Here is a 15688-nt window from a genome sequence, read left to right as displayed (position 1 = left end):
CCCCGTGCCGCCGCCGCCGCCGGCCGGGGGCGGGGGGCCCGGACGGCCCCTAGAGCCGCGGGGCCCCGGCGGCCGGCCCGGGGGTGCCGCCCGCACCGGCGACGCGCATCCAGCCCGCGGGGGCCGCCGCCTCTAGCGGGGAGCTACGCGCCCGAGCGGCGGCCCCGCCGTCCCGCCGGGCATCGGGGCTGCGCCTCGGCGGACGCTGCCTGCCGGGGCGGAACGCGGAGCGGCGGTGCTGTCGGACACGGCGGCTGTATACGCGTGTGTGTGCGCAGCGGCCGTGCCCGCTCCGATGGACCGCCGGCGGCTCACAGCGGCGCGGGGGCTGCGCTCGCCGGCCCTGCCTCCTCCGCGGCGCCCCGCATCGCTCCCGGCGCGGTTCCGGCGGCTCTGTCGGGGCTGCGGGCGCGGCTCGGGGCGCACTGCCGCGCCGCCCCGCTCCTGCCTCCTTTAGCGGGGGCACGGCCGGCAGCGGGCGCGGCGGCGGCGGCGGCGCGGGGCGGGGGCGGGGCGGCTGCCGGCCCTGCCCACCCTGCCCGCCCGCCCTGAGCCAACTTCGGGCTCCCCGGCTCCCCTCGCCTCTTCTCCTGGCTTTTCTTTTATTTTCCTCTCTTCTTCCTCTCTTTTTCCTTTCCATTTTTCTTTTCCCTCTTTCCTCTTCTTTATCTTTTCCCTTTTCCTCTCCTTTTCCTCTCTTTCCTTTCTCTTCTCCTTTCCTTTTACTTTTCCCTTTTGTTTTCCCTTTTTCCCCTCCTGTTTCTTCTCCCTCTTTTTCTCCCTTTTGTTTTCCTTTTTTGCCTCTCATTTTTTATCTTCTTTTTACCCTTTCTTTCTTGCTGTCCTTTTTCCTTTGCTTTTTCCTTTCTCTTTTACGATTTTTAATTGTAATTTTTCTGCATTTGATTTCTTTATCCTTTACTTTCTCGTTTCCTTTCCTTTTTCATTTTCTCTCTCCTTCTCTTTTCCTTTGCTCTCTCTCATTTAATTTCTCTGTTTTCCCCCATCATTTTATCTTTCTTTCTTTCTTTCTTTCTTTCTTTCTTTCTTTCTTTCTTTCTTTCTTTCTTTCTTTCTTTCTTTCTTTCTTTCTTTCTTTCTTTCTTTCTTTCTTTCTTTCTTTCTTTCTTTCTTTCTTTCTTTCTTTCTCTTTTTCTTTCTTTCTCTTTTTCTTTCTTTCTCTTTTTCTTTCTTTCTTTCTCTTTCTCTTTTTCTTTCTTTCTCTCTCTCTTTCTCTCTCTCTGTCTCGGGAGCGACTCCAGAGCGCAGAGCCGCCCGAGTCCCGGTGGGGCCGGGCCTGCCCCGGTGTTTCCTTGGGATGCGGGAGGTGTGAACAGCCTCGGCCCTTCCCGCACGCTCTGGCCCCTGTGGATGCTCTCTGTCCCCGCTGGGTGCGGGTGTTGCTGCCGCCGGGCCCGGGCCCTGCCCGGTGCTGTGCCCTCGCAGCCCCGATACCAGCGAGCCCCTGGGCACCTCTGCCCGGCACCCCGGCTGCTCACGGCAATTCCCGTAGCCTAAGGGAAAAAAACCCCCATTTGTCCCGTAAAGAGCATTCCACGGAAGAGTGATGCAAAATCACCCTGAGCAATTTTTACCCTGTGCTGTCTGTGCCCGTGTGTTGTACCTGTGGGGAACTCTATTTTCCTCGAGCGTGGAAAAACGGGATGATGCGAAAATTAATTTTATTTTAATTACGAATCTTAGCTAAAGCGGAGGCACGTTGGTCCTCTACCTGCAACGATGTTTCCTTCTATTTCTAAATAATCCCTTGTTGCTCTGAATTGTTTTAGTTTGAATTATAAATCTGCTGCATACACTTGGAGGAAGGGCGCATAGGGTCTTGCCTCGCCTTAACTTTGGCGCAGCCACACGAAGGGCACCGCCGGGAAGCTCGAGTTAAACCTCCGAGTCAGAATTTCTTTTTTTCTTTGTCCTCTTGTCACTTCGCAAATATTCTAAAAGAAACCCTAAAAGAAGTGTTTTCCTGCTGGTTGCGGAGGAGCCGGAGGCGCTCGGCCGCCTCAGCCCCGCACGGCCCCGCAGCCCCGGCTCAGCTCCGGCAGCGGCAATGGAGAGGGGGAGCCGCCTCTCAAAGGGAACGATTTGCATCTGAATTCAGGGGGAGAGAAATGCTAAACCGCTTTTGTAAGTGCTGAGGCAGGCGCGGAGCGGCCCCGCTGCGTGTCCAGCACCCAAGGGAGCCTCTTTTCCTCCCTCCTGCCGAGGACACGGCGCGGGGGCAGGGGCTCTCCCCGGCCCGGACCCGCTGCCTCCCTCCCTGCTCCAGCGCCCCAAGGGAGCTCTGCCAGCGCCGGGCAGCGGCGGCAGCTCCGGCCGCGGGTCCGCGCTGGGGCGGGGGCAGCGGGCCCTGAGCCCGCAGCGGGTCCTGCCGGGCCGGCCGAGCTGCGGCACCGCCCGGGGCTCTGCGGGCCCCGCCAGCCCCGCGCTCGGCCCGGCGGTACCGGCGGTACCGGCCCGCTCCCCTCGCTCCGCGCCCCTTTCCCGGGAGTTCGCCGCCCGGCACCTCCCGGCTTGTTTTCCAGCGGAAGCAAAACAAAACAACCCCTCCAGCACAAGAGCTTTTCCTCCTTTTCTACTGCAAGAAACTGATGGCGTATTGAAAAAAGAGTGTTTATTTGGGGGTCTCCTCGTGCAACTTCTTCCCTAAAGAGAGCATCGCAGGTGGGATGGTGCCCATAGGGCTGCCCCTGCGTGAGAAATGGATACAAAGGCAGACACCAGAATTACCTTCTCTCTGATTTTAACGACCGAAATATTCGAAAATATTAATATTTGGTTTCCTTTTCCATGCTCAGCTTCTGTTTTCCCTAAGCTAGGGCAGTCAGCTGAAGTAGTGAGGCAAAGTAACTCGGGAGGCGGCCGGGGCTGAGCAGAGTGTGGGACACACCGTGAGCACCCAGGGAGCGGCGGGGCTGAAAGCCACCCCAGCAACAAACTTCACTAAAGGGCGAGCAAGCCGCAGCCTGCAAACACCGCAGCCGAAGCACTCCTTGAGCAATGGGGCTGCTGACCGGACCCGCTGCAGCCTTTGGGGCTGCTCACCAATGCCCGGCTGCGTTTCACCACTTCCACGGGGTCTCATCGCAAGCGCTTCGCCGCTTCAAACAGAGCAACCACCAAGGAGAGCGGGGCCGAGCGGCGAGCCGGAGGGTGCAAAGCGAGAGGAGAGCAGCTCCCTCAGAATCCCTCAGAACCCCATCGGGGCCCCGGGAAGCCCGCGGAGCCCCGGGGACGGAGGGCGGCAGGGACAGCGGGGTCCCGGCTGCCAGGGGCGGGGGCTGCGGGCAGGGAGGGGCTGAGCTGCCATGGCCAGCCCGGCCTCCCCGGGAGGCAGTAAGGAAGACGTGAGTATGGATTCACAGGTACGCAGGAGAAGCGTTGTCAAAAAAAAAAAAAAAAAAAAAAAAAAAAAAGAAAGAAAGAAAGAAAGAAAGAAAGAAGCAAGCTGTTTTGCTCGTTCGAGGCTGAAGAAGTACGAGTACGAGTGCTGGAGCAGCTATGGCTCCAAAATTCACTCAAAATTCACTTCCACCAGAATGGTCCCAGTGTATCTGAAAGGGAAAGAATACCCCAACCAAACCATAAGAACACCTAAAATTAAAAGGTCGAACGTGCTTTGGCATTGCAGGGTCAGATGTTCCTCAAGCTGCCGAGACAGAGCCCGCACTGCAGCATCGTGCGGGGTGCTGCCCTCGAGGAAGGGCTGCTCTGCCCCACAGAGCTCTTCCAGCCCCCAACAGCAGAGACAGCGAACCCCACCTTGCCCGGCTTGTTCCCTAATAAGTCATCGTGGCTGTGAGAGGAGCCTGTCTGAACTAAATGAAGCAGTCACTTTATTTAGCAAATAAAATATTTTGCCACTACCATATGTTCCTCATTGCAAGCAGGCAGCCCGTTACTTTCCCAAAGTGGTGGATGGGTACATAGACACCTTTTTGTTGTAGCAGCACTGTAAAGCCTTTGAATCATTTGTCGTCTGCCCTACATCGTGGGAAGGAGCTGAGCCAGGAAAGCATAATGTTCTTCTGGGCGCTAATTCGAACTCTTAATCAAGATCTGATTACCAAAAAGGAAGACAGAGCATAAAAACGCTATAAAGATTGAATTTTTTTTTTCTATCTTGGCCATAACTCACCCCACAAATGTGTCCATTATGACATTCACTCTAGAGGAAAATTGTGATGTTGTTGCAAGATTCCCTACAGCGGAGCTGCTGCCAATGATGATGAATAATCTCGGTCCATATGCTAGCTCTATACATCTCTACAGCACCAGCCTGCTCTCATCCTCTTCCTGCTTCCTCAAAAACACGGAATATTTGAAGAACAGTAAAAGTTAATTAAAAATAGTTAATAGGTTAATCAGACTTGGTCTTATATTTATCTAATGCAGAGCACTGATTCTTTAGTGATGTAGCCTGAGGCATTACCACGAGCCAAGAAAATGAATCAGACATTTAATGGAGATGTGGAAACGGAAATTTCTTGTAAGACTACAAAATCGGACGCCAATAATACACTAAAATATAATAATTTTATCATTAAAATTCCACGCATGAAATGCCATCCTGTGTCCTCTTGCTAGGTGATAAACTGAGACAAAGCTGGCCAAAAGAATTTTCAGGAGACGGTCCTTTGGGTACATCTCACCTGCTTTTTGACATTCTTGTTGCAGAGTGTCTGCCCGCAGACCTCTGGTGACAGCTTAGGTCAGAGGCGTCGCTTAGCGGGAGATGCCACCGCGGGCTCCCTGGGCTGCCTGCAGAGTGCCGAGGACCACGAAACGCTGCCAGTTCTCTCTGGGATGTGCTGGCCTCGCCCTAGGGCCGGCACCGCTCTGCGTTACTCACGTGTGCCCGCGCAGGAATGGTTTGTGCGGGCAGCGCTTTCCCTGTCGGGCGGTGGCGATGCTGCGGGCTCGGCCCTCCCGGGCTCCCGGTCCCTCCTGGGGACGCGCTCCCGTCACTTGGCCCCGCTGCGCTCCCAGCATTCTGCCCCAATTTCTCTTTGCATTGACACTGAAGCGTACCCAGAGTAACTGGGAGCGGAGGCTGAGTGTGAACGGGACACGGTCATTGCCTTTTAAAAACAGCTGCAAAGAGGAGGGTGTCGCAGGCTGCTGCCTGCACTCACCTCTGTTACCACTTCAATATTTCTTTTGCTGTTCTTAAGTGAAATGCTCAAGCATTTTCCGTATCCTCAGGGACGCAAAATATTTTTCTCGTTTCTGGAACATTGAGAATATTTGCTGCTGAAACGGAGTAGTTACATTTACTTTTGATTTGTGATCGTTGGTTCAGCCTGACCCCTGCTGGGGGAATCTAGGAGGAGAGGATTACAAGCGCAGAGTCTCCATCCAGAACCCACAGGTTCACCCGAGACCATTCCTGTTCCGAGACCCATTCCCAGCCCAGACCCATGCCCTGCTCAGGCCCTGCCCACACTGCACTCTCCCCTCTGGGCAATACAAACTTTACCTGAAGTTTGTCCGGCTTCCACCTCCAGGACCTGTCACCACCTCCACTCTTACACCACGTTGTAGGAACAGCACACATCGATTTAATGTGGCCACGGGGATCTCCTGCAGGTGCACCCACCTCCCTGCTGGCATCCTGCCTCCAAAGCCCTGTGGCATTACTCTTTACTTGCCCCGCACAACAGATTTCTCAACATTCCCATATTTGTGTATTCCCGTGTGGTGCCCCTAAACACTGCAGCCAGCACAGATGTGCCCGTGATGTGACCTGGCACTCACACAAGGCATTTCCCTCTGACTTGCTAAGGACCAAAGTGCTTATGGTAGGGATGGCCCCTCTCTCCACCTGGGAGCAGCAGCAATGGGACTGCTGCTGCCTCTGCACACCTCAGTCTGTGCTGTGGTGGCTGGTGAGGGGCCTCATTCATTTCCAGCTGGGAATTCTGTGGGGACTGGATGCATGCAGCCAATCAGCCCCAGGCAAAGAAACTATTTTGGAAGCCTGCTGCAAACAGTGATGCCAAAGTGTACCAGGTGTGCAACAGCAGGGGCAAGAAACACCGGGGCTCCATCCCCTTCATTCATCTTTGCCTAAGGGCTGTGAAGGTGCCACTCTTCCAAAGTTACCTTCCTTTTCCCTTCCATTGAACATTGCTGCACAGAAACTTCCCACTCTGCAGTGTGTGTGCATATGAGATGTGGATAAAGACATCAATTAAATCCAACAGAAGTTCACCCATCATCCCCCAGCCCTGGCTGACCAGTTGAACAGGACAGTGAGTGCCCCCACAACAGCTGGATATGGATCCAGGTACTGCCCTGGCATCCAAGTGAGGGATTTATTGATGTGGATAACCACATATACTCTATGGCTAAAACTAATGTCTGGCTTTGCTTCAGTTCCATATTAGCAGCAAAAATGTATGGAAATCTAATTGGCAAAGCTGGACCTTTTATGCAGTTTCTTTCACTCTGTGAGACAAATCTATGTACACTAGGCCATGGCTGCTATTGATCTTTGAGCAGCCCCACCACGGAAATCAGCAGTGAGAGCTTTGCTTAGGAGCTGTTGGCACAGCGTGGTCCAGTGTCAGGGAACTGAAAATCATTAAACTGATGATCTAAATGGGGGTGGGAGGGGGAAAGCAGTGCGACGGCCATCACTATGTGCATAATTTTATGATTCTTAGAAAATCATATTTCAGCATTTTCCATCACATCAAAGGCTGACAGGGTCTCATTGATTAGCGGATTCAGCCCAAAGGATGGAGAAAACCACTGATAGAGGTATACTCCGTGTCAGTTTCGGTGTCACAGAAACGAGCCGAGGAATTTGGGCGGTGTCGGGAGCACGGGGAGCTCGGGGAGCGGGGCTGGGACGCGGGGCTAGGATGCTGGGGCCGGATCCCGGCGCTCCGTGCTCGCTCCGGCAGCTCCACCTAGCGCTGGCCGGTGCTGGAAACCGCAGCAAGGCACAAATCAGTTCGTGCAGTCAGGAGGGAGAGTGTGCGTCTGCCTGCCCCATGCCAGGAGTGGCTGTGGTGCGGCAATGGAAGGGGCAGGAGCATCTCCCTGGATGGGTCAGGGCTGGAGCTTCCACTGCTGCTTTTGGTGTGCAGAATTCCTGCCTTTGGAGCAGAACAGCCTGGAGCAGAGCAGCCTGGCAGTGCACTGAGCAGCAGGAAAGAGTTACCTCCCTCCCAGCCCTACAAACTCCAGCTCACTGGCCCCAGCAGCAGCCTGGGGGTTTGTTAGAGGTAATTAACAAGTTGAGTTATGTTTGTTAGAGGCAATTAACAAGGTGAGTGCTGTGTGCTACAGACTGAGGGGATGTGGTGGCTTCTGTCGGGCTCCAGCCCGTTCCCTGGCAGAGAAGATGAAGTGCTGTTCGGCAGGGGCAGCAGGCTCACAGCTGGGGATGACCCGGCGCAGGGAAGCACAGGATGGCTGGACCTGCTCTCCAGAGGTGTGAAGGAGCTGCTGAGGAAGCAGGAAAACCGCTGGTCAGGTTTTTCTGTGAGAAGCTGGATCCTTAGGGGAACTGTTCAGTGTTTTAGGGGTTTTTTCCCCCCTTGCTTTTCCCTCTCTAGTGAAGGATCAGAAATGTAGACCATTAAAAAGCCTGCATCCAGAAGGGGCAATTTCCTACTGTGAGAGTTTGAATCCCAGTTCTTGCCTCGGTTTGCAGTGGTAATGTCAAGAACTCCTGGGATAAAGCACACTCCTGTTTCTTGCCCCACAGAGGAAACTGTCATTTTTCTACATGTTTCTCAGTCCTCTCTATCAGCTCTTGCTCTGATTACACTCACACTTTCCTTTTCATCTCTCACAACCAGTGATGTCAAGTCATGTTGTGCAGCTTGCATCAACCTCTAGTGGCACTGGGGACAGGACAGCAGGGAATTCCTGGCTGTAATAAGATATCCAGGTAATTTCTTCCAGTACTATCTTTGGCTATGTGACATGAGGGCGTGAAGGATGCTGTTCAGAAAGCACCATGCTGGTACAGCAGCTGGCTAAAACCGAGTCTTCTTGTGCTGACACACAGGAAATTTCTTTAGTTTGCAATTACATGAAAAAAAAATTACCTGGATCAGAGAGTGAGCCTGAGGATATGGTTCTGGACTTCTTTCTCTTGTTTTGGCTTCACACTGCAGACTTTAGGTAAGCAGACATTTGTCTGGCACAACAATAGAAGCAGCAGAAAGCCCCTTGCTATTGTTGCTTTCCGTTCCCATTTTGGGTCCTGCTCTTCTGGCAGTAGCTCACTGCGGACCAGCCACTTTGGTCACAGCCCCCAAAAGAGCTAAAAATGCTAAAAGGTGGGACTGATTCTCTTTTGAGCAACCAGTACCCATTCCTCCTGGTGTTGCAGACCCCTCCTTCCTTGTGATCAAGGCAGACATCCAGCTGGGGGCTTGCGGGACAGGCAACACTGATGGAGCCCAGGTGCCTTTGCCCATTTAGCACACATAGCAAGTCTCTAGAAGAAGCTTTCCAGGATCAAGTGCTTTCCCAATAAACCTGGCATTTTCAGATAAGAAAAAGAGGGATAAGAAGAACTTCCCGGGAGCTGCTTCTGCATGTGCTGGTGACTTAGGGAGAAGAAAAGTGATATCAGAAATGGGAGTGCTATGGCAAATATCCAAAAGTCACTGGTCAAGATTTATTGAGAGGCTTTCAACCACAAACCTGGAAACACAAAGAACAAAAGAGAATAGGCCACAAGTCTCCATCTTTTGAAGCTCACTTTGTCTTGACTCTTTAACTACAGGGAAGATGCTTCTTTCAACAGGTATCCCCCTAGTAAAAACCTCAGGATCTCGTGTAACACAGTTCCAGTGCACAGGGTTTGGAAAAAGATGAAAAAGATGTATAACCAGCAGGTAATTTCTAGGGTATTTTTACCTAGAATTTTTACCTAGTATTTTTATACCTAGTATTTTTACCAGCTATACCACTGGAAGGCAACTTTCAGAGAATGCTCCTAAGTGAATATGTAGGAACACCTTTGTAAAGTACAAGATGTACTTCAGTCTGAGGACTACCACAGCAAAGTGGCAGCAAACCAAGACTTTACAGGGCAACCTTTGCAGATTGTGACTGTAATACTTGGCTTAATTGCATCCTGTTGGCTGCTCACCACTTATAAAATACACTCTGAGTGGGCCATAATGCTCCTCCTGTCCCTTGAGATAAGATAGTTAGATGGTATTGCTGGCAAAACAGAGTGATATTTCATAAACTGCTAAAAATCAATGGTGATATGCCTTATCATACCTTAGATGAACTTTTCTCATGAACTGAAATGTAATAGAGTGGGTAATACAGGAGCTCAATTAAATGAAATTATATGGAACGTATAGAAAGCAACACAAAGAGGAGGGGAGCAAATCCAGTGACAGAGAGCAGAGACAAGTGCAAGCTGTGCTCTGTGCACCACAAATCCGGTAAACAGTAAATACCTCCTGTGGAAGTTACTCTAACCTGAGGTTGGGAGATATTGCTGAAACTGTCAAAGAGCTTTTGCCTTGGCCTAAAATGGCAAAATTCCCACAGATGGGACCAGGGCTCAGCCTCATATCTGGCCTGTGGGGGAGCACGTGAGTATTGCCAGATGATAAAATGGGGATTGCTCATAGAGTGGTAGGAAAGCACTTTCCCTGAGAGTCTGTCCATCAGAGAGCGTCGTGGTCTGCTCAGTTACACAGGAAAAGCCAGAGTGAGCTGGGATTGAGGAGGGCAGTGAAGTTGGGGCACAAACATTGCTGCCTTGACCTCATACAGAAGGGATTATCTCTTGCAGCTGGCTGTGAATTGCAGGCAGTTGTGGTGTTAAGGCTGGTGCCAGCCCTATATGTGTTAACATAAATGGGCTCCACCTCCAGGGAAACCGCTGGGAAGTGGCACTGGGCACAATTTGCTTGGCCAAGCTTCTCCTGACAAGGAGGTGTTGCCAGACAGAGTGATGGGAGCTGTGTAGGAGGCACCCACTCTCCTCTTCCTCCTGCCCTGCCTGCTGCAGGCTGTGTGTTGGGGCTCCTGACCGTGTCCTGTGAGGGATGGGGTGTCCCTGCACCCCCTGAGTCTCCCCCAGGCTGGTACCTGAAGGGCTGGGGAGCTGCTGTGCATGGGGTCACCTGAAAGAGCTGTTGTGTATCCACTGAGGCCCTTTAAAAAGCACCTTATGCAACTTTTTGAACAATGGTTTGCTCTTCAGTCCTGCCCAAGGGACTTACCCTTGCCCAAGGGTAAGCTAGTTTCTCCAATTACTTTAGACTGAATTTGTTGGGGAACAGCTGATTCTGCCAGTGCTACATTTTGTGGGACTTGGCTAGAATGGAGCCAGCTCCTTCATTTTCTCTGGCAGCCACCTGTGTTTGACAGAGTGGTGCCATTTGTCCCTTTAAACAATCCAGTGGTTACCCCTTTAGCCTTTCCCAGCTGGAATTGTAAACATACAGTCCTTACCCCTGCCAAGTCTGTTTCCTCATCAGACTTGTCTCCACCTTTTTCCATGCCCACATCTCCTTGCAAAAAGAAGAGTTGCAAGTTATGGCATTCCAAAGGGAGGTTTGTATGACAAGAAAGAATCTGCATGGGTAATATAACGCATAGTGCACGTGTGATTGCACAAGGAGGGTGTGTTGCAATTTCATGGCATGTTCAGACAGCCTCAACAAGCTCAAGAATTAATTTCACGTCTAATGCAAACACGGCAGCAGCTTGCCAAGCACCCACCACAAATGCACAAATGAACCCTGGTTTGGTTTCTTTGTTTTTTTTTTGGAAAGAGTATGACCATCCCTGGGATTATGATAGGAATAAAGGCAAAAGGATAACTCAGTAGCTGTGCAATACTCAGTCAGTTGGACCAAACAGAAGGTGACAGCTGCCTAGGGCAAAGGTTCCTGCTGCCAGAACTCTCACAGTGGTCACTAGATTGTGTTCCTCAGACTCTAGTGCATAACTTGGAAATAATGAGGTCAGTTTGTTTTGTTGCTTTGTTTTTACTGGCATACAAGTGGCCTATTTTATAAAGTTCAAATGTACAACTAATAAGCAAACAGTCGACCACAAATGCCACAGACTATGAGGTTTTTATGCCAGACTAGCAAATGAAAACAGATTACACGACATATTAACTAAACACAAAAGAACAATTCAGTGCTGTCAGTAGATTTAAATTACTAAAATATAGATATGTATGCTCTCTTCAGGATGCCTTGGCAAAGTATCACTGGCTTTTGACCCCTGTTAAACCCAGTAAGACAGTATTACAGCTCATGCTCTATTCATTAAAGGGGGGGAAGCAACCTCATACAAGCCCATGTTTCAGTGCAGCTTTCCCTTTTTTTAGCATCTGAGTCTAGAGCCTAGAGCTGGAGGAGGATTCATCCCAGAGTGTACAAGTTGTGTAATAATGAGCTTCTGACCTGGAATTTCAGCTTTAAGCATATCCTGAGCACCTGGGCTCCCATGCACTGTCTCAAGGCAGCACCAGGCAGTGTTTTGCAGCTCTTGGTTTCGTCAGGGGAGCACAGGGTATTAATAGCTAGACTTGTGTTTGGAGAGCAATCATACAGCCTGATTGAGGCTGTTGTATCGCTGTTTCCTCTGCTTCTTTCTGACTTGGGGTTATCCTCTTTCAAATGATTTAGGGATGCAAAAAAAAAAAAATTGATTGAAAGCAGTGCATTACAATATTGTTCATAATTGATATTATTTAAGAGGATACTGAACTGTTGCTGACAAGGCCTAACATTGCTATCTGTACTGACCAGTAGGTATCAACATTTTCCACTTGTCTCACTTCTGTGCATTAGTAGGAATCCATTAAAAAGAAACCTCAGACCCTGCAAACCACTTCTGTTTCTGAGACTGCTGGCAATAGGGATCCTCAGTGTTACAACTGCACATGTGCCTTTCTTTCCAACACATGTTTTGAAACAGATACTTTCTGTTCCCCAGGTTCTGAGCAGACAGGGAAGCAGTTCCCTCCATTTCCTTCTGCTGCTGCAGCCATGAAGCAGCTCCACTCTGCCCCTTGCCATGCAAGGGCCTTGCTGCTGCTCAGGGCAGTCAGCAGCAGCTCTGTGCCCACTGCCTTTCCAGGAGCGTGGATGCAGCTTGTGTAAGGGCTTATATAACTCCTTTAATGTCAGGGCTCTGGTTCTGTGTCTGCCTGCAGAAAACTCCTCCTTTTGTACGCAGGTCGGGGCTCAGAGCAGAGGCAGCTCCGGGCTCAGACAGCAGCAGAGGAGGCAGATCTGCCTGCTGGATAACCAGGGTGCAGGGCAGGGGGCAGCACAGCGGGGCAGGTGATGTGTCCTAGCTTGGGGCAGAGGGGGAAGTGCAAGGATGTGCTTGTTAGAAGCTTCCCTGTGCTGCAGATAATGTTGAGTCGGTAGATGAGGTTTGGGTTGTGTACTGGCAGCTTTGAGCCACTAAATTCATGAGGGAACAGAGCAACACAGAGCAGCAGAAACCTCTGAGGCCTCACACCTCAAGACACTGAAATCCATCCAGGAGAGTTGATAGTATTTGAATATCAGGAGAGTCATCAGCTGACATGCTAATCCCTCTGTCCTGGGAGCACATGGAAGTTTCTGCCACACATTGTGAAACCATGCCTAGTCACAACATTTGCAGAAGTGATGTTACATTCCAGCCAGTGTAGTTACTTGCCCCAAAGGAACCTGAGTAACAGGGTGTTGACTTGGAAAATTCCCATCCGACCAGTCTAACCAGGTACCAGGCTCCCATGGCTGCAAGGCGCTGCAGCTGAGAAGCAGGACAACCACACTCCCATGATCTGCTCCATCCATAAGCCCTCTGCCCCACAACTCTTCTGGGAGCCCCTTGCCTCTTTCCTCTGAGGTAGAGAGACTTGAAATGCTTTGCTGTGATACAACTGTTTTTGCTGTCCCTTCTTGCACTTCTGAGCACTCTGTGGGTGAAAAGGTGGATGACAGGAGCAGGAACACCCAGTTGGGAGAGAGGAGCGAAGCTGGGGCTGGATTCCTGCCTGATCCCACTGGGGCCTAGTCCTTGTTTTTAATTTTCTCTCTCCCAGTGGCCCTGCCCAGAGGACTTCACCCCTCATCCCACAGTCACCAGTTGTTCACTGCTTGCTGTACACTGACTTATCTTCTTGAATTTGCCTTGCCTCTGCTCATTAATATGCATTGACTACTTCACCTTTTCCTTCTTTGACATTATTGCTTCTTTTTTCCAACACACCATTTGCTAAACAAATATTTTTTCTCCTCTCAGCTTTTCTAAAAAAAATTATCTTTCCCTTTACTGTTTAGGTTAGGGATGGAGCACAGATGTAGAAGAAATGGAGGTCCTTACTCTTCTCCTAGATGGGATGTGAAGATCTGCCTAATGATCTTTATACAGGTATTGAAGGATAGTCTCTGTCTCATTGACCACAGAAAGGTTTTTCCTGTGGCAAAAGAAATCTGGTCATTCTAGCCCTATATTTTTCACTTCAGGTTTACTAGGAAGGGCTGTAACAAGGCATGTACTTGTTCAGCTAGACCCAGCTGCTCCACGGTGCAAACAGGGCACTTGGTGTCCACCCCAACCCAGGCTACTGAGGAACATGTGGGAGCTGCATGCTGGGGGAAACAGCCTGGATGTCTGCTCCACGTGCTGCAGCAGCCATGGGAAGTGAAGGGGTGGGGACCAGAGAAACCACTCCTTATTCTCTCTGCACAGAGAAAATAAACGTCTATTCTTTCCCCCCTGACAGCTCCTCCCATCTGCAGGGCCAACAGGCTAAAGGCACATCTTGCACTTGGAGTAAGGGAAACTGGTTTCTTCTGAGAGCTTTGCTGGAGGAACACTCACAAGGGAAAAGTCAGTAGGGGAAATATATTGAAAAAGGAGAGAGTGGAAAGGATGCTTCATTACTGATCGGGGTCCCCTCTGCTCACCTTGTATGGTTTGGGTTTCTGACCTGCTGGGGATCTGTTTCTCACCCTCTCATACTCTGAGCAAGGAGAGCTGAAATTTTCCAACTCAATTTACCCCATTTCACTTATGGAGAAATACATCAAAATTATACTTAGGAAGAGTAAAGTGTTGGATTGGCCCGGCCGTATGGCCACATCACTGACCTGCAGTGGGCTGCTGCTTTCACCTTTCACATTATCTCACCAAGGGACATGATGCCAGAAACTGCCTCTGTAGCCTGTCGGGCCTAGCTGTGGGTCTCTGCTTTGCCTTGTGCTGGACCAGCCCTTCTCTTAGTAAATTTCTTCAGTTTTTTGGGGGATGCTGCAGACATACTACCCCCTGAGACTGTCTGCAGTGCACAGGTAAAATCTTTCACATAAATGGCTGTTTGTCTGAAATACTGAGGTGTGCCCACTTCCTGGCAGAAAGACTGGAATTGTTTTACTAATGTCATAATCCGTGTCCACCCACAGCATCAGCTCTGAACCATGATGTTTACCTTAAAAACATACCAAGCATACTTTTGGAGGGACATAATAATAATCTTGTTTATGTAATAAAGCTTAAAAAAAATGAAACAAAACCAATTAAGGTTGGTTAAGCCAGTCACCATAAGGACAATATAAATGACAGCAGGAGTGGCTCAGCACTGCTTCACAGGAGGTGCTGGCCCTGTGTTTGCAGGCACAGTGAGCTGGTGTGTGGACATGGAAGTGACATCTGGACTGCATGTCTTTGTGGGAATGCTCCCCGGCAGCCAGCTGTTGGCATGGCCAGGCTGAGAGTGGCCATACAAAACCGGTGGAGTGGCACAAGCACCGATACAGGGTGCTGCGGGAATTCAGCACTGTAGCTGGCCTTGCAGAGCGCTTTTCTCCACTGTGAGCTCCTAGTCAGGTGCGTTTCGTTTCTGTGCACTCTGGTGGCACCACACTTGGCAGGGCACATGGCATGGTAGGGCAGGGACGAGCCAAGCACCTGTCCTCATAAAGGGACACAGAGCAGGTGGCCATGAGTATCCCAGAAGGAAACAAAGCACTCTACCGAAACCCGCGGGGCTGCAGCACGGGCGCTGATGCGAAGTTGCCACCGGGGCTGCCTGGCGATGCCCGTCCCGGGCTCCCGGGGGATTCCCGGCGGGCTGCAGGCACGCAGCGTCCCGCGGCCATTCCGGCATCCAGGAGAGAACAGCCCGGAGCTCCCCGCCTGGGTCAGGCTCTTTGCGGCGCCCACCGCACGCAGCGGGCCGGGAGCCCCGCGGGCCGGGCGCTCATTGCCCGCCCCGGGGGCGGTGCCGGCGGCGGGGGCGGAGCGCCGGGCGCACCTGAGCGAGCGACGCCGCCCGCCCGCTCCGCCCCGCCCCAGCCGCGGCCGCGGGGACGCGGGGCTTCTCCGCTCCCGGGGCGCCGGTCCGGCTGCGGGCCCGAGCTGCGGCGGCGTCCGCGGCTGGAGCGCCGCCTCCCCGCTGGTGGGCACAGCGCCGGGCTCCGAACGGGAGGCGGAGGAAGGAGAAGCGGCGGGCGGGCTCCGCGGCGCGGCCTCCGCGCCCTCCCCGTCCCGATCGCGGCCCCGGCTGCGCCCGCTCCCGCCGGGTGGGCGCTGCGCTCCCGCGGCGCGATGTCGGCGCGGCGGCGGCGGAGGGCGGCCACAGAGCCGGAGGAGGAAGAGGAGGAGGAGGAGGCGGGTAGCGACAAGGTGAGAACGCGCGGGGGCGGCGGCGGCGGCT

General features: G+C 52.0%; 1 protein-coding gene across 1 annotated transcript in view; it reads left to right on the top strand.

The window, feature by feature from the left end:
• The first annotated feature begins 15466 nt into the window (after nucleotides 1-15466).
• Nucleotides 15467-15688, top strand: part of CDS1 (CDP-diacylglycerol synthase 1) — a 29162-nt gene continuing 28940 nt past the window's right edge. The window contains exon 1 of the mRNA XM_058803163.1: nucleotides 15467-15657. Within this exon, the coding sequence (XP_058659146.1) occupies nucleotides 15580-15657 (78 nt within the window). The 5' untranslated portion in view covers nucleotides 15467-15579. The remainder of the gene's footprint in view (nucleotides 15658-15688) is intronic.

Source organism: Ammospiza caudacuta, chromosome 4 (assembly GCF_027887145.1).
Source record: "Ammospiza caudacuta isolate bAmmCau1 chromosome 4, bAmmCau1.pri, whole genome shotgun sequence".
In the NCBI taxonomy this organism is placed as follows: domain Eukaryota; kingdom Metazoa; phylum Chordata; class Aves; order Passeriformes; family Passerellidae; genus Ammospiza; species Ammospiza caudacuta.
Note: the sequence above shows the minus strand (reverse complement) of the source record. Positions and strands in the feature narration are given on the sequence as shown.